Source organism: Pan paniscus, chromosome 13, assembly GCF_029289425.2.
Source record: "Pan paniscus chromosome 13, NHGRI_mPanPan1-v2.0_pri, whole genome shotgun sequence".
Classification (NCBI taxonomy): domain Eukaryota; kingdom Metazoa; phylum Chordata; class Mammalia; order Primates; family Hominidae; genus Pan; species Pan paniscus.
In genome coordinates this window covers 137665022-137683192 of record NC_073262.2, presented here as the reverse complement: position 1 = coordinate 137683192, position 18171 = coordinate 137665022, and the positions used below count along the sequence as shown (strand labels likewise).

At 51.7% G+C, this 18171-nt stretch overlaps 1 protein-coding gene across 1 annotated transcript in view; it reads right to left on the bottom strand.

The window, feature by feature from the left end:
- Nucleotides 1–2360: 2360 nt before the first annotated feature.
- The window catches only part of SH3BP4 (SH3 domain binding protein 4), a 105478-nt gene continuing 89667 nt past the window's right edge, over nt 2361–18171 (bottom strand). The window contains exons 4-6 of the mRNA XM_034955405.4: nt 14460–16819; nt 5264–5452; nt 2361–4422 (exon numbers count right to left, since the gene is read on the bottom strand). Of these exons, the coding sequence (XP_034811296.1) occupies nt 4198–4422; nt 5264–5452; nt 14460–16819 (2774 nt within the window). The 3' untranslated portion in view covers nt 2361–4197. The remainder of the gene's footprint in view (nt 4423–5263; nt 5453–14459; nt 16820–18171) is intronic.

Genomic DNA, 18171 nt, shown 5'->3' with positions numbered 1-18171 from the left:
GGAATACTATGCAGCCGTAAAAAATGATGAGTTCATGTCCTTTGTAGGGACATGGATGAAGCTGGAAACCATCATTCTCAGCAAACTGTTGCAAGGACAAAAAACCAAACATCGCATGTTCTCACTCATAGGTGGGAATTGAACAATGAGAACACATGGACACAGGAAGGGGAACATCACACACCGGGGCCTATCGTGGGGTGGGGGAGAGGGAGGGATAGCATTAGGAGATATACCTAATGTAAATGATCAGTTAATGGGTGCAGCACACCAACATGGCACATGTATACATATGTAACAAACCTGCACGTTGTGCACATGTACCCTAGAACTTAAAGTATAAAAAAAAAAAAAAAAAAGACAGCATCCTTAACTTGGTTGCACCCTCGGCAATGAATAACACGGTTCTAAGCTTCAGTTTCCTTCTCTGAAAATAGGAATAATAATAAAATTAATAATAATATTTTAAAAAAATAAACATCCAACTAGGGATGTTTCCCAGTTAAGAACAAGCTGCATTCCCCGCCAGCTTGTGGATTACAGTGATCATCTGGGTCTAATGTACCCGAGATGAGGGAAAGCAACACCAGCCACCCTAACAGGTAACTCACCTTCTCGGTGGCCAATCATAGTTTTCTCTCTCTGGATACCGTGTGACAGATACTTTGCGGAACAGAGCTTACTGGGGGTCCCTAAGGGACCTGGGGTCCTTCTGTCTGCCCCTGCCTCACCTTTAGGGACTTGGAGTTCCTCCTGATCAGTTGGAAGAAGGGAGGATTTCTGGAAGGTTCCTGTGAGCCAGACTCAACAGCAGGCGGCCCATAGCATTCTGGTTCCCATCTCCTAGCTGGACCGCACCTGACTGCAAGGGAGATGGGGAAAGACAGCCCAGTCGCTGGCTCAGGAAGAGGATGGGTCTTGGGGGAACATGGCAGTCCATCAGATGAGCTTTCTCCCTTTAAGAATTGCCTTCCTCCACCCTGGCTTTGCTTTGTGTTGGGCGGAGGGCACCAAGATAGATTAAATCTGATTTGTGCACTGTTCTTCCCAAACAGGCTACGCCCAAAGGGCCAGGCATGGAGCAGGGTGGTGGGTGAATTGTGCCTCTCAAAAAGACGTGTCCAAGTCCTAAACCCCGCTGTGAATGTGACCCTACTTAGAAACAGGGTCATCATAGGTGTGACCAAGTTAAGATGAGGTGTTGATGGATTAGGGTGGGCTCTAAATCCTAGGACTGGTGTCCTTAGAGAGATTTAGTCACAGACATGGAGAACAAGCGACCACGTGATAACTTGATTTCAGACATCTGGCCTCAAAAACGGTGACAGCACACATTTCTGTTGTCCTTAGCCATGCAGGGCACTTTGTTACGGCAGTCCTGAGTTAAGGTCCCTGCCTCTCTTATTGGCTGTGTAAATTATGGGACCACATTGAGCCCTGTCCTTAACTGCAAAATGGGTATGAGGACCCAGCTGGTAGGTGATGCATGGTGGAATTAACACAGGTACAAGCGGTGGAAAGCATCCAGCTAACAGAGGGCTTGTACTCACTCCACAAGTCCCAGCCACTTGGAGGGTTTAGCCTCTCCTTGCCCCACGTACCGTGTCGTCGACGCTGCCGACACACTGGTCCCCAGGTCTGGTCTGTTGGTGGTCTAGCTGGCTCCCACTCAGCCTTCAAGCCTTTCATCAAAGTCATGTTCCCAAGAAAGATTTCCATTAGCCCCATTCCTCCCCCTACCTCCAGGTGGAGCTGGTCTCCATTAGGAGTCCTTCACTCCGTTCTCCCCCTACCTCCAGGTGGAGCTGGTCTCCATTAGGAGTCCTTCACTCCGTTCTCCCCCTACCTCCAGGTGGAGCTGGTCTCCATTAGGAGTCCTTCACTCCGTTCTCCCCCTACCTCCAGGTGGAGCTGGTCTCCATTAGGAGTCCTTCACTCCGTTCTCCCCCACAACACGGTCTTCCTAAAGCACGGTCTGCCCTTGTTTGCCGCAATCAGCACTCCAAGGCTGACACCTGACACACAGAAATGACTCCATCCTAAACTTTCTATTTCGGGACTGGGGTTGCCAATTCATGGGACCCAGAAAACAGCAAGTCATCGATGTGCTTTCCTTTGGGTGCCTGGTATAACACCAATTCCCATTTGGTTAGTGGTGACTGAGTGACTCATGTTTCAAGAGCAAATTAAATGAACAGCAAGAAAATAGACACCTGCCACACCAGCTGTCATACTGTCATCTAGGGGTGACTATTTTGGGGAGGCAGCCATTGGTGTATGTATAAATACTTACATTAGGTTTCGTGTTTGTTTTATTTAAAGTCTGGTTGGGTACAGAAAACACACACACACTTAACGGGTTAAAATATCCAAATAAAATTTACTGCAACTTTTGTAGAATTTTATTTGTGCTACAAGACACGTTGCATAGGAAACTATTTAAAGCCCCTGAGGAAAAAATATCCATGGTTTAAGGTGCAACTGGTTTTGTTTCTTCTTTGGGGAAAAGGTGATAGATGATCTCTGGGAGAAATTATGGGGTGGAGTTGAGAAGCACAATCGAAGGTTATATGGTGGGATGATTGGCGAATTGTGTGTCCTGGTTCTTGCAGCATAAAATAGCTAATGTTTGTTCTTTTTTTCAGTCCGTTGGTCTTCAGTATCTGAATAAGTAGCTATACAGCGTTTCAGGCCAGTAAGGGAGTACACATTGATTATACTAAGGAAGTAACATGTTTCAAGAAAGCAGTTTTAGAGAATGAGATTCGGGATCCCAAATGGTCCCTGACAACTGCAGGCACACAGGAAGTGTCCTGGCACGTTGCTGAGGATCACCTCACTCTACTGATTTGCCAGTATCAGTCCTTCCTCCCGCTCCCTTCCAACACGCAACATCTACGACGCATTGTGAGATTCACACAGCATGTCTGCACCCTAAAGTTATTAATGCAACACTGTGCCAAGTTCCTGATTTTATGTGAGTCACATTTTCATTTTTACAAAATGCTCATCTTGCTCAGATGATCTTTACATTGTACAAAAAATGGTTTCATCTAAACTATGACTTCCTTCCGAGGAGACACAGGTACACCAGGAAGGAAGAGGGGTTAAGCCTTAGATGAAATGAAATGCAGAGTTTGGCAAATGGCAGCTGGCACCTCTGCACATCAGCATAAGGCGTTGCTTGTGAGGCCAACCACAGCATCTGCAATAAGCACGAGAGTCAGTGGCCACCAAGGCTCTGATTCGGTCATGAAGTTTTCTTCCTGTCCACAGAAGAGGCAGCAAACTCTATGGGAAGCACTGCTTTGACCCCAAGGAAAAAACAGCACAATGGCCTCGTAGCAGCAGGGACCACCTCACTCTCAAATGGCATTGTTCTTGTCAATGACTAATTGCACACTGGCAGGGGCCCTAAAGACTGTCAACTCATGGCTGCTTTCTAATCTATTGGCAGAAACAGCTCAGTGCACCTAAATGCTAATGCGGGACTTCACTCTGCCCACTGAAGCTCACCAAAGATTCACATATTCTATGGATGGTCATTTACTACGAGTGAGGCAAAGCACGGAAGACAATCAAATCCGAGGAGGGAGCAGGACCTGGGGCCTTCTCAGAAAGAATGAGCTGTACCCGTTTACTGAAAAGCCACTTTTTCCCACGTGATTCACCTTCTTACACGCAGGGAGTGAAAGAGGTCCAACAACCGAACGAGCATCTTTCCGGGCTGAGTGTTGAAATGCAAAGTGTGGCCGGGAATCAGAAACGCCCCCAGTGACCTTTAAATACCTATATACATCTCTAACATAATTTAAAAAGGTCTATAACAACATAAAAACCTCAACAGCCTGTGCCCCTAATAAGTTTTCTTTTAAACCTTTATGGTCCATAAAAAAATTAGATACCACCTTTCTCATAGATCCCTTCCCCCCATTCGTTAAAAAAGTGATTTTAAATTTAAATTTATACTTAACAAATAGAAAGCTATGTGATTGGCAACGAGCTGCAGTAGGCAGTCCCTTCAGGCCTCTCCCTCGATGGAGGAGGGCGGCGCATGATGGGTGTAGCCTAGCTGGCGGGCCCTAAATCTGTCTGAGCAGCCGCCCCTTCCTCCCTCTTCAGCTCCGCGGTGACAGCAGGGCACACAGGGCAGAAGAGGGCTTGCACTCCAGAGCAGCAGGAGGGGAGGGGACCCATTCAAATCACGAAGTCGTCCTGGTCCGCAGGGCTGAAGGCGGCTGCTCTCAGAATGTCCAGGGAGTTCACCAAGATCAGAGTCCCAGTGAGGTGCTTCCAGCGCTTGGTGATGGGGTTTTTCATCTTGTCCAGGCCCAGGTGCAGCTCCTGGATGACATCCCGGTAGCTGTCCCCGATCTGATGGCTCCAGGTGAGTAAGAAGTCATACGCAGGCTTCCACATGGCCTGGGAGGTGGAGTTGTAAAAAACAAAAGGAGGGAGAGAGGAAGAAAGATTAGGAGACAGAACGAGATTTGTTCCTATTACTTGGTGCAGCTTCAGTAGTCACTATTTGGGACACTCTTTCACGAGTGAGACAAGCCCACAGAAGAAACAGTGGAACCATCTCGGGGCCAGGGTCAGCACATTCCAGAGGGAAAAGCAGGGCTTTGTGCAAGAGTAGGTGCACAACAAATGAATAAACAGAAAGGACTTCTCTTTCCTTACAATCTTAATGGCACTTTCTCTCTGTGCCATTTGTTTGGAAATTCATCCCATTCATAAAAGACAGCTTTGTCCTTGGGACTTCCTGCTTCCTGGATCTTGCAAGCCTGAACCGTCTTCCAGGAAGCTTACTAGGGTGCCCTCCACAAACATGCGAGAACACAAAGGACCTCTGAGCAAGAGCCCGGCCACACCGGCTTTGGCCCAAGTTATGTAACATACCAGGTATCACTCCAGTCCAGAGCGGCTCACAAAGTCCTCTGTGTATGTGTTATTGCATTATTCAATCCTACAGATGGTAATTTAAGATCAAAATGAACAAGGGACAGGCAGTTCTGTTTGTCCTTCCCATGTCGTGCGGAACAGCCTTGACATCCTAAAGCCAGGGCTCATGACAACCAATCCGGAGGATGGCTCCCACTCAGTGAGGCACACCCAGTGCTGGGCACATGCGTGCACATTTCCACCTGTTGCACCCTCACAGAAATGCCGCGAGGCAAGACTTTTTATGGCTGCACTGCATGGGTCCACGGAACCCAGGGACAGAGGGGCTCGGTGAGCTCGAAGCTCAGCCGCTGCTCACCTCGCTGTCCACAACCCCGTTCCTGTCCCGGTGGGGAGACTCGTAGGCGTCCATCTGCTGCTTGGAGACCTTGGCCAGCTTCTCAGCCAGCTCCCGCCAGCGCTGGGCCACCTCTACAGCCGTGGTCAGGAGCACAAAGTCCTGGATGAGTCTGACCACCAGGCCCTGGCAGTCCATCTTCAGTAGGGCCTGCAGAGGAAGAGGCACAGCGTGAGACAGTGTAGGGAGTGGGGCAGGCTCTGCTCCCCGCAGAATTCCAGCAGACGGTGCAGGAATGGCCATGGGCTCTCTATTCTCCATGTTCCCTGACCTACTACCAAATGTCCCCTGAAATCGATCACTGCCAGGACTCACGGGAGAGAAGAGATGATGTGCAGAGCGTGCCAGGCTCACCAGTGTCTCCCTCCAAAGCCCACATCCACCCAGAACCTCAGAACGTGACCTTACTTGAAAATGGGGTCTTTGCAGATGGAATTAAGATGAGGTCCCTCTGGATTAGGGGAAGTCACCAACGACTGGCGTCTTCATAAGAAGAGAAAGCAGACAGAGAGGCAGAGAGAAGAAGGCCGTGTGAAGACGGAAGCAGAGACGGGACAGATGCGGCAACAAGCCAAGGAACAGAAGGAGGGTTGAGCCAGTGGGGCTTAGGAAAGGCAGGCCTGCAACCCCTTCTCCCCCACCGCTTCCAGACGGAGGCCACCCTGGGACCCCTGACTGAGACCTGTGGCCTCCTGAATGGTGACAGGACAGGTGTCTGTTGTTTGAAGCCCCTTGGTTTGTGGTCATTTGTCTTGGCAGCCCCAGGAAGCTAACAGACAGGGTGCATATGGATTAGAGTTGTCATCACTCCCACTCTCTGGGGACACCAGAGAGAAACGAATGCATTTCACCAAATAGACACCATAGCCTGAGGCCGAGACGGACGGAGGGCGAGCTGGACCTGCTGAGCGTGCGGTGCTGACATTGGCCAGTTAGAGAGCACCGCGGGCAGAAGGGACGAAGGCTGGTGGACTCAGGCAGGGACCACCCAGGGAGAAGAAGAGAACAGAAGAGGCCCCGGGCAGAGACAGGGTGTACCACCAAGAACCACGGTGACCAGGAGATGCACAGACCTCCCCCAGGACTGTGCAACATGAGAAAACAGTTTCCACAATTGGTGGGACTGCTCCCACGTCAAAGCTGCAAGAACTTTCTACTGTGTCTTTAGGACAGGGATTACTAACCACAGAGGAAGTCAGAGGGGAGGTAACAGGACAGACAGCCCTGCTGGGACAGTGAAGTCCCAGCTGAGGCTGGAACAACCACGTGGCCGCCTTGGGACTCAATTCCCTCCTAAAAACGGGGGCTGGATGGGACAGGCATTGAACATATGGCTCAACAGCCTAATATATCTGGGGGGACCCCAGGCTGGTGTCAAACTCACACTTCTGGTTTAAAGAAACAAATCAAATTGGCTAGCACAAGCCAGCAGGCCTGCTAGTCCTGTACACTGTGCCAAGTCACATGACTGCCACTGGGTGTCATGCAAGCGACTCTGGCGCCATCCTAATTATAAATGAGGCCACACATGGTTAGCGTGTGGCTCTGAGCCAGTCAGGATGACGTCATCAGGATGGCAGGAGAGCCGCATGCTGGGTCTGATTCTTGTCTGAGTCTCCTCTGCCATAGAAGGCACAGCTCACCCCCACCCTTAAAGCTTTCTCTCATCCAACAATGGGAAAGGCTTGGCTTCCAGGGCACAGTGGCCCGAGGCAGCCCAGAGACGGTTTCTGAGGCTCCCGTGAGCCCTTGGACAGGCGAGTTGCTAAGAGGAGAGGAAAGTCACCAAGCCTGGCGTTCTTTCTCTCTACGCTCTGTTTCAGCACCTGAGGTTGTCATTTTAGGACTCCAAAGTGTGCTAAAAAACAAACAACCCCCCACCCCCGCCAACCACACCGCTGGTACCGGCGCTCTTTGGCCAACTATTTTGTGCCGATAGCAGGGTCGTCTTGCTAGTGCTCATGCGGTCGGCTGGGCTGCTTACTTCAAAGCGAGCCCAGCTGTTTTAGACTGAGCATTTCAATGTACACTTTATGTTTACTTGGGGGGAGTCTAACAATACAAAAAGGTGACCTTTTTGGCGACGTGTGGCATGCATTAGCCAGAGTAGGTGACTCACGATCCTTCTAGGTGGGCCCCCAGCATCTCAATCCATGCAATTTAAAAAGAACCAGGAGTGACAGATCATTCTGATGCCTCCCTAGATATGAGAGGCTGACAGCTGGCTACCAAGGAGGCTGGCCAGAAGGGGGTTTGAGGACCTGGTGGCCATTTCTGTTTTTGTAGAAGCTACTAGAAACCCAGGGCTAGGCCAGGAGCGGTGGCTCACGCCTGTAATCCCAGCACTTTGGGAGGCTGAGGCAGGTGGATCACGAGGTCAGGAGATCGAGACCATCCTGGATAACACAGTGAAACCCTGTCTCTACTAAAAGTACAAAAAAAATTAGCCGGGTGTGGTGGCGGGCACCTGTAGTCCCAGCTACTCAGGAGGCTGAGGCAGGAGAATGGCGTGAACCCGGGAGGCGGAGCTTGTAGTGAGCTGAGATCTCGCCACTGCACCCCAGCCTGGGTGACAGAGCAAGACTCCGTCTCAAAAAAAAGAAAAAAAAAGAAACCCAGGGCTTGCTGCGAGCCAGACACTCAGCTCCTCCACTCCCCAGAGGCCCCCATGAAGCAGAGGCTGAGTTCAACCCACTTTACAGAAGAAGCTGAGAGAGGGGAAGTGGGTTTCACACCTAGAAATGCCAGAGCCAGAGCTGCCTCTGGGCACCCAACCCCAGGTCCTCTCTGCTGTGTGGGCCGCAAGGCATCTGTTCTACAGATAAGCACAGGAAGCCTGCAGACCCCAGGCTTGTCCCAGGTCCCACAGCTGGAAGTGACAGGCGTGGAGGCAAATATGCAAACTTCTCAGCACTCGGCCAGCGGCCTTCCCAATTCCATGAGCCCCACATGGCATTGGGAATTGAACCGAATGTAATACCGGTCTGGATTATGCTTCATATCAACTATTTATATATTTCAGAAGAAGGTCTGTTTCTATTTGAATTTGGATATATTCAAAACAAATTGTTTTAAAAAATTAAATGTTGACTAGATTTGTTTCAGAAGATAAAAGCATACGGGTGTGTATTCACGTGTCAGGAGTGTGTGTAGTTAGCTGGTAGGCTGTCAGATCCTAATTTTCTTGCTGTGGTGGCAGCCTCGTCTGTGGTCCTGGGAAGGTGTGCTGGACCACCACAGGGTTTGACACGAAGTCACTCAATGTCCCCAACTCAGCTCTTTTGTGGCTACTCAGCACACACCAAGCTCATCTGGCTGTGTGCACAGCTGCCTGGCTCCAAAGCGGCCTCATTTTCTAGGTAACAGAACATGTCAAAGTCACCTGCTTCTGACTCGAGTCATTCCTGGCACGAGTGATCAAAACCGCTCTCTCCCCAGGGGAACTGGGCACAGGTCCCCAAGGTCCTGGGAAACACAGGTGTTCTCTGGCCCCTGGGAAGGAGAGCGCCTGGACTCCATCCAGGGGCAGCCAAGGTCCCATTTCCATGGATCCCGGATGAATGGAGAGGTCGGCACTTCCAACACCAAGAATGAAGGCATCTCTCCCTCACTCACTTACACAACTTTTACTGAGCCCAGCCCTGGTTTAGTTTGTTACAAACCACCCACACCATCAACAAGGCATAATTGATGCATATTTTTAAAGGGCAAATTTTGGGTGCCAACCAATTCTTAGCAATAGAAAAATTTCACAGCAGGAGGCTCTAGCTCTATGAACCTGATCCTTGCAGCTTCCTCTTTTTATGGGCACACAGGTACACCAGGAAACACTCGATGGACTGCTGCACTACCCTGGTTTCAGCTGGAATTTTGTTACAGTGAGTACACCATGATTTCAGTCAGGGTGACTGAACTTTATAAAGGGACAGATAGTACTTTTGCCTTTGTGGGACACACGAAGCCTGAAAGCCACAGACGATGCACATGGGAATGGGTGTGGCTGAGTTCCAACAAAACGCCATTGACAGGAATAGCAGGCCTGGTGGCCAGAGTTTGGCAACTTGCTTCAAGAGATATTCTTGTCCAGCCATGGTGGCCCACCCCTATAATGCCAGCATTTTGGTAGGCTGAGGTGGGAGGACAGCTTGAGCTCAATGAGTTCCACACCAGCCTGGGCAACACAATCAAACCTTGTCTCTACTACAGACAAAAAAAAAAAAAAAAATTAGCTGGGTGTGGTGGCACCTGCCTGTAGTCCCAGCTACTTGGGAGGCTGAGGTGGGAGGACTGCTTGAGCCCAGGAGTTCGAGGCTGCAGTGAGCTGTGATCACACCACTGCACTCCCGCCTAGGAGACAGAGCGAGACCTTTTCTCAAAAAAGGGGCGGGGGGAAATATTTTTATAAAGTACAAAGAAATACAATTTAGGCTTTTCTGCTGCATGTTTATTCCATCCTGCTTCCTTCCCAACATGCCCCAAAACTCGAGGGGAAGCCTTCTGCACATGGCATCTGGACAATGGGCCCATCCTCCTTTCCTCTCCCACATTAACAGCCACAGGCTCTGGCTTTGGGGCTGCCTGGGAGGAATCCCTCAGGACCCCATCCAATGCACACTGTCCATCAACTCCTGCTCTTCTGGAGGTTAAAGTGGGTCTTCTCCCAATCCACAGAGAGTCCCTTCACACCACCCCATTCTTTCCCGCCCCAATGCGCCCCATGCACTTGCTAGCTTCCTTATTTCTGTTAGTTTTCAAGTCTCTTTGGGTTTATTCCGGCCCCCACTCCGCTCCTAAAACAACCACCCTCCCTTGCTTTGCATCCCACAGCAACTCCTTCCCTTTCTCATAGAAACTTCTCTACAGAGCCCGACACGCCTATTTCCCTACCTCCCGCAACTTGACCAAAACGCCCCTGCTACAGCCATCACCGACGGCTCCAGGTCACCACACCCCACGGCTTCGTTCTTATGGTGGATCCAGGACCAGTTGTGACAGCTCACTCTGGCCCCTTAGGAAGTTCTCCCTGGGCCTGAGGCCACCGTGGGCTGCTTCTGCTCCCATGGCTGATGGCCACTGCCCACGGCTATCTCCAGCTGGCTCCCCTTCCTTCCCCACCATAACAGAGACCATGTGCCAAGTGCTGACAGTATCCCGAGAATTGGGAATAGTCTCTTGCATCAAAAGGGCACTGTTGAATGACTTTTCTTATTCTTAAAAAGCTGGGTTCCCTTTCAAAGGCCTCTACCACTGCCAGACGCTGCCCCTCCTCTTTGCCTGACAGGAGCCCACCGACCACGCAGTGTTTCTGGCCAGTCTACAGAGGATGTACAGCGAGGGTTTCATGTTCCCTGCTTAGCCTCTGATGCGTCAGGGAGCTGAAAGAAAACCCTACCCTTGAATCATGCCACCGCCACCATTTTTTGTACATGGGACCCCTGAAGGAGCACAAGGCTTAAATGTGAATGTGCACGTTTCTCCTTTCATAAATATTCATGACTCCCCCTACGGCTTATTGAATATGTATATTTGGCCACCAATATCCATAAATTCTTGTTGCCTTTGCCCCTCCCTTGAAGTGTCTGTTTTTGGCTTCTGGCAGGAGGCTCTGCTTCCCAACCTGTCAGAATAGCCACCCGCAGGCTGCAACCCTTTATGAGGAATGAGGCTCTCCTTTCCAAATGCACAAACCTTGTCATTCTTCAGCTGACACCATCACGGACAGAGGCTCTGGTGGGAGAGAGGTGGCCAGGACAGAGGGGTGCTCTGAGTGCAGCCACAGCCATGCTGCTGGGAAGGGGCAGGCAGAGGCACTGGGATGCCTCACACACGGACTCTATCAAAAACAGGCGCAAAAAGAATGGAAAGAGGAAATGGAACCACAGAACAGAAGCATGGTATGGCCACGTGAGAATGCCTCTAGCTTGGATTCTTAGCCCAGCCCAAGGCCTGCATTCATTCATTCATTCATTTATCATTCATTCATTCATTCATCCATCATTCATTCATTCAATCACTTATCCATCTAGTACCTCAGTGTTTCTTATGTGCCGGGGCCCTTCCTCTCATGGGATCTATGTTCAGTTAGAGGAATAATGAGAAACAAGTGCACAAGAACATAAACACACTTGTTTCTTTTCTTCTCTTCCTTTATTTTCAAGACAGGGTTTCACTCTGTTGTCCAGGCTGGAGTGCAGTGCTGCAATCATAGCTCAGTGTAGCCTCGACCTCCTGGGCTCAAGTGATCCTCCCACCTCAGCCTCCCAAGTAGCTGGGACTATAGGTGCACACCAACACACCTGGCTAATTTGAAAAAAAAAAAATTGGAGAGATGAAGCCTCACTGTGTTGCTCAGGCTGGTCTTGAATTCCCGGGCTCAAGCGATTCTCCTGTCTCAGCCTCCCAAAGTGCTGGTATTACAGGTGTGAACCTCCATGCCTGGCCAAAACAAACCGCTTCTGATTCAAGAAACACCATGGAGAGAGAGGATGATGGAGTGCGCGGGGCTGCAGAGAAGGACGTCCTGGAGAGACGGCATTTGAGCTGGCAGCTGAGGGAGATGAGGAGGTCTGGGAAGGGAGCTCCAGGAAGAGGAACAGCATAGCATCTGCAGGAGCTGGAGGCCGGGCGAGCTGGGTGTGTTCAGGGCAGGGGTGCACGGAGCACAGTGGCCCCCAGGGGTGGGATGGGTAGGGCCAGATCTTACAGGACTTTGTGGGGCAGGGGCAAAGGCTGACCCCGTTCTAAAGGCAGTGGAGAGAGGAACAACCCAGGTCTCATTTGATTCCTTTTTCCTTCCCATCTCCCTGCACACTGACTGTCTCCAACTCTCACACTTTCCCCATCATTTAAACACTGTTTCCAACCCAAGGCATCAGAACAAGGACACCGAAAGCTATGCTAAAAATGAGAGGCAGGGGGTGGCCTGGCTGTGACTCTCTGGGAGGGGCAGGTAAAGCGGTGGCAGAGGCCGCAGAAATCGTGGCAGCCCTGTGATGACAAGCGGAATAGAACAGCCAGTTTTCAGGGTCTCCTAATAAACGCCCTGGGAGAAATCCGTCTGCGGTTTCTATAAGTTTGGCCAAGATGATGACTGACACAGGTGTGGGGGGCGGGTGGGGACACTGCAAAACCAGTTTCACTTTATCACCACAAAATCTAACCTTGCCTCAGGGAGCCGACCTGGCCAAGGGCAAGTTTCACTTCCTCCTCTCTGGGTAGAAGAAGGACTCGGGCACAGATGACACACCCCTCCCTGGAGCGGACAGGGAGGCCCACCAAAAAACCCCCTCCCAGAGATGCTCACCAATCGAATTGAGAGAGTTTGATCATTTATGTCTTTTGGAAAAAGATAAAAAAGCAGGAAAATGAGTGTAAAAGCCACCTACTCGGCGGTTATTTTCCACAGCTGGTGTGGTACTCCTGGTTGTGTCATTTTTCCACCTCCGGTGCAACGTCGAGGTGAGTGTCCTGGGCTCAGCAATGCTGTCAGGTTCCACGACAGCACGCACAGCCACGGCTGTGGTCTCGGGGCCGCCCGCACAGAGGCTCTCACGGGATGGAGGTGCTTTGTCTGCCACTGTGCTGGGTGCACCCATGAGGAGACCAGGCCACGGCCCGGCACCAGGTTCTGGAGAGCCAGGAGGTGTGCTCTGAATCACACACGGGTGATGGCTGACGGGAGGGACGCAGGCCATCCCCTCCCTGCAGGTGACCCCACATGGGGGCCCGGAGGCTTCCCTGCTGCGTTTGTTCGCTTCCTCCCCACCCAAGTGCAGTGATTTCCTGGTTGCCAAGGTGGCCCCCCTGACGGCCGCTTCCAGTTCCATCTCCCTCCCCTGGGCAATCTCGTGGCTCCATGCTTCTGGCACTGCACACGACTGCAGGCCACCCAGAGAGGGTCTCACCCGACTCCTGCCCCACTCCTGCCGGGCTGCGTCCCTTCTGTCTCCTGGCTCAACATGGGCAGCCGAGCCGGGTATGTGCCACGTGTGACCCTTGCCTGCACACCTGTGTCTACAGGACACTCTGGGCTCTCCCAGACAAACAGGACTCAATCCAGGGGAGCTGGGGAGGTGACAGAAAGGCAGGGCACCAAGAACCACGCCTCTCAGAAGCTAGGATGCAAGAAAGCCTGCGGGCTCAGAGGAACGAGGAAGAGCGGCACACACCAAGGTCACAGGGTTTTCCCATAGGAATGAACACCAGCAATGCGCCCCTCTCCGGAGGATGGGGGTGGACTCCGTTCTATCACAGGGAGAAGTCCACAGGGACTCTCCACCACAAACACCCCTGGGGATGCCAGGACACGGGTATGGCTAAGCCTAGCCAAGGTAACCGCCAGGACCCAGCTCTGCTGACGGCGGGGCTGCCTGCAGGGAGCGGTGCTAAGAAAGCGTTGAGCAAATGCTCCCCAGTTGACTCGTGGGCCAGGGCGTAACCCACAGTCTGATGCTTACTTCCCCCTTTTATTTCTTTGGATTCCAGTTCACGGTTGTGCTGGCAAAACAAATGCTGTCCTCGCCCCAACTCAAACCAACACAGAGGGGGAAGTGGAAACAATACAGAGATGTTAGAAGCTTCAAGGAAGCAAAGGCGAGAAAAACTCACATTACAATGAACACAGGCTTTGGGGCAGCGGTTCGTGGGACTCTGGAGTCAGAGACCCTGTTGGGAATCTAACGAACCACACATCTGCTCCCAAGAGATCTAAACTGAATGGCGAGAGCACAGGCCTCCTTCTGCCCCCACCCGCCTCTGGTCCATTCTGGGACCCTCTTGGAGCTCACAGATTCGGTGGGAAAAGTAACTGGAATGCTCTTCTTTGCAGGGTCCTTGGGTTGTCTGGGGCCCCCCAGGATCCCCCGTAAACCCCATCTCCACTTCAAGCACACTTCAAGCCCCACACGTATATCCCAGGCAGCGGGACATCAGCCACAGACACTGTCCTGGTGACTTACAACACCACGGCCCATGCCCACGCATATTGGGAAGGCGAAAGGCTGTGCTGAGCCGCACCTATCTCAGGCAGCGGGACATCAGCCACAGACACTGTCCTGGTGACTTACGACACCACGGCCCACGCCCACGTGCACTGGGAAGGCGGAAAGGCTTTGCTGAGCAGCACCCCTGAACGCCCAGGCACCTGCTGAGCACTCACCATCACAAGTTCCTTCTGGAAGGACTTCCGTTCTTTGTTCTCAGTGTTGTTACAGTCCTCCTTCAGCTTTTCCAGGACAGACGCCACCCGCTCGGGCTCACTATCCAGCTCTGCCCGGCAGAAAAAGGTGAGCGGCAGGTTCACGTAGCCCAGGGCGTCAGCGAAGGAGCGCCAGCTGCTGATGTTCTCCATGAGCAGGGTCCTCACGGAGGCATAGATGTACGTGAGGAATTTGCAGGGCCGCAGGATCTGCTCCAGCAGCACCGAGGTGCTCAGCTCGGGGCCCGAGCACAGGCTGGGCCGGGCCCTGCCGACCACCAGCACGTTCTTGGTGTGCACGAGGCCCACCCTGCCCTGGTAGTAGCCGATGTACCACTCCTTGGTCCACAGCTGGCCCCGGAGCCTGACCCGCTCCTCGCTGAGCAGGGCGATCCCGTCGCCCTTCTTGTACTCCAGCAGGTAGTGGTTCTTGTTCTGCCGCACCACAGTCTTGAGCAACTTACCAAACTTGAGGCTGGACACCGGGCGGTCCTGGAAAGTCGGGTACTTTGTAGTGGTGGCAAACGGGGACAGGATGATTTTCCCGACTTCGTTCTTCTTGAGAAACCTCCTTTGCCCCGAAGGCTTGATGGCACTTTTAGGGGGTGGCTGAGGAGTCTGGACACAAAACTGGGTGAGGATGGCCTCCTGGTCATCCTTCACCTGAACCCGCAGCGTGAAGTCAGAGAGCTCGTTGGGGTTCTGGGAGGTGATGGGGAAGATCAGGCGGCTCACCTTGCCCAGCTTCAGCTGGAATCCTCGCACCACTTTGGCCTGCTCGCTGGCTTTGACCTCGTAATTCGTCATATTGGAAAACATACAGACCTTGAGATCCTGGGGCCTGGACAAAACGAACTGGTGCTTCCCCCACAGCTGCAGGGCCACCGGGGCAGGGTTGGGTGCCTGGCGTGTGACCTCGCTGACCAGGAGCGTCTTTGGGGCACAGTCATGCCCAAAAATGGTCACCACCGTCTTGAAGGATGGGTGGATGTGTTTAGGGCCGTAGAGACCCACTGTGACTTTTTTATGGATGAAGTCCCACACGGTGGAAGGGTAGAGGATGCTTGGGCCATGGGCCACGACAGCCACGTACATACAGGGCTCCAGGTTGTGCAGCTGTGCCTGGACCGTGTCCCCACAGCTGCAGTTGAGCGGGACGGAGACATATGGCCCTTCCTTCGAGTCGCTCCTCAGGCACTGGAGGCCCACTGTGCTTTTGCTAAAAAGGTCATTTTTTATCTCGGCTGACACTTTCATCTCCAAGATGATAGAGGTTTTCACTTCCAGGTTGCTCAGCTTGACCTCCAGCACAGGGCTGATGCTGCAGGACCTGTCACTGTTGAGCTCCAGCGGGGGGTCCAGCAGGGCTTTCATGGAGATCTGCTGGGTCTCCCCAGGGGCGACGTGGCCCTCAGGCACGTGGATGCTGATGCTAGTGTCAGGAAGCTGGACAGCACCCCCGGAGCTATCCAGCTTGCACACGATGTTTGTCTCCACGGCTTGGGTCTGGCCCCAACCAGGGCTTTGGCCCAGCAAGTCCAGGTCATGGCAAGACCGGGCCAGCTTCCGGTGGTTTAGCCAGGCAGTTCGAAAATCCTCCCGGCTCTGAAATTGCTCGGGGGCAGGTGATTTCAAGCCGGTGAAGAAACTCGACGATGTGGGAGCGTCGGACTTGGCTTGGAGGACGGAGAGTTCCGAGAGACTGTAGGAGCGCTTGCTTCTGAAGAAGGGGTTGTCCCGCCTGACCGGCGGCTCTGCGTGGAGTCCGTTTGTGACTGGAAGCTCATCGAAGATGTTGCCAGTGCTATTCGTGGTGGCTGAGCTGGATTCAGTGAAGGAGGATGTACCTGTGTCAAAAAGGAGCAAATCCACAGTACTTTTGGGATTCAGCTCATCCAGGCTGGGCATGACGGGCACGTTCCCATTCAGAAACGGATTGGTCTGGACCCCATTCCAGAAAGGGTTATTACTGTACGTTCTGCCTGGTACTTTTTTGTCATCTGTCCATCCCCCGAGCAGCTCCAGCTCCTTGGCTACCTCGTCTGGGCTGTCTGGAAGATTATCAATCATACCGCTGTCACTCAGTGTTGAGTTTCGGTAGTTCAAGGGCTGCACATAGGAGGAGGGGATGTAGCCCATTTCGGTGGTGTTGTGTGCGTACCACCACTCACCGCCAGATGTGTCCAAGACGTAGAGATGGTCGCCCTTAGAGAACTTCAGTGTGGTGAAGTTGGTGGGGCAATAGTCCTTGATCGCAATCACTTCCTTTGCATTTCCGAAAGGTGTGGGGTTGTCTACGAGCAAGGCACTGGGAGAAGGCACTGTGCAAAACACAAAGAAAACAGATGGTGAGGGCAAGGCCGGCGGGGCGTCCGGAGAGCTTCCCAAAGGAGAGAGGACGGTGGTAAACAGACAGGTGCACAATAACCCAGGCAAGTCACCAACAGAAACAAACCAAAGTGAAATTCAGTAGGTAATTTACCTGGCCAACGAACTGGTTCCTGCTACTTGGTCACCTTTGAAATCGACAGCCTATGTCCGGCAGAAAGACCACAGAGGAGCCTCTCCATTACTCACAGAAAGGCAAATCAGTGCAATGGAATATTTAACATGCCCTACGCCCTAAACATCTCATTTTGGGCAACGTTAAAATTCTTCTTAAAAGAACTGCTACTAGATACAAAGAGAAACTGAATGTGATTAACTTAGAAAACACGGTGACATGGTGAGTTAGGTGACCACTGCATGTGATCAGGGACTGGAAATGAACAGCTTCCAAAAACTCCCGCAATGACATGTATGAGCTTATTCCAAGCTCTGCCTCTGGATGGAAAGCTTCCCTCAACCTGCTTCTTAAATTTCCAAACTCAACCTGTTCCTCACCAAACTGTTTCCTCAGATAAAGTAAGAATTCTGAAGTCAGTTCCTTCCAACCTCTTTTATTCTTATTTTACTTATTTATTTATTTATTTATTTATGAGACAGTGTCTCGCTCCGCCACCCAGGCTGGTGTGTATTGACATGATCTCAGCTCACTGCAACCTCAGCCGCTCAGATTCAAGCGATTCTCCTGCCTCAGCCTCCAAAGTAGCTGAGATTACAGGTGTGTGCCAACATGCCTGGCTAATTTTTGTATTTTTAGTAGAAATGGGGTTTCACCATGTTGACCAGGCTGGTCTCGAACTCCTGACCTCAAGTGATCCTCCTGCCTCAGCCTCCCAAAATGATGGGATTACTGGTGTGAGCCACTGCGCCCGGCCCAACCTCTTTTAAATTATCATTCAAAATCACAACATGAAAACAGACTGTCTACATACCTTGAAAACGAGAGATTATGCCTAGTCATAGCTCATACTATCATTGAACAAGTGTTGAAGCAGTCTGAAAAATTCCAACCCTTTAAAAAGTGAATCAAGTTAATTCATGGCTCCTGCCATTGAACTCTGTATGTTACCAATGTAGACGGCAATTGAAACAGCAAAAATAAGTCAGCCAAACAAGTGGTGTGTTTTGAAAAATAATGGATATGATTAAATATCCAAGTGTTTTCTCTCCCTCTCATACATGAGAAGGTATATTCAGAAGATGAAGAACATTCTTTCTGAAGAAAATAAGCATATATACTTCTCCCCAGGACTCCCCTCCCCCACCTCCCAAACTGCCTCACTTACGG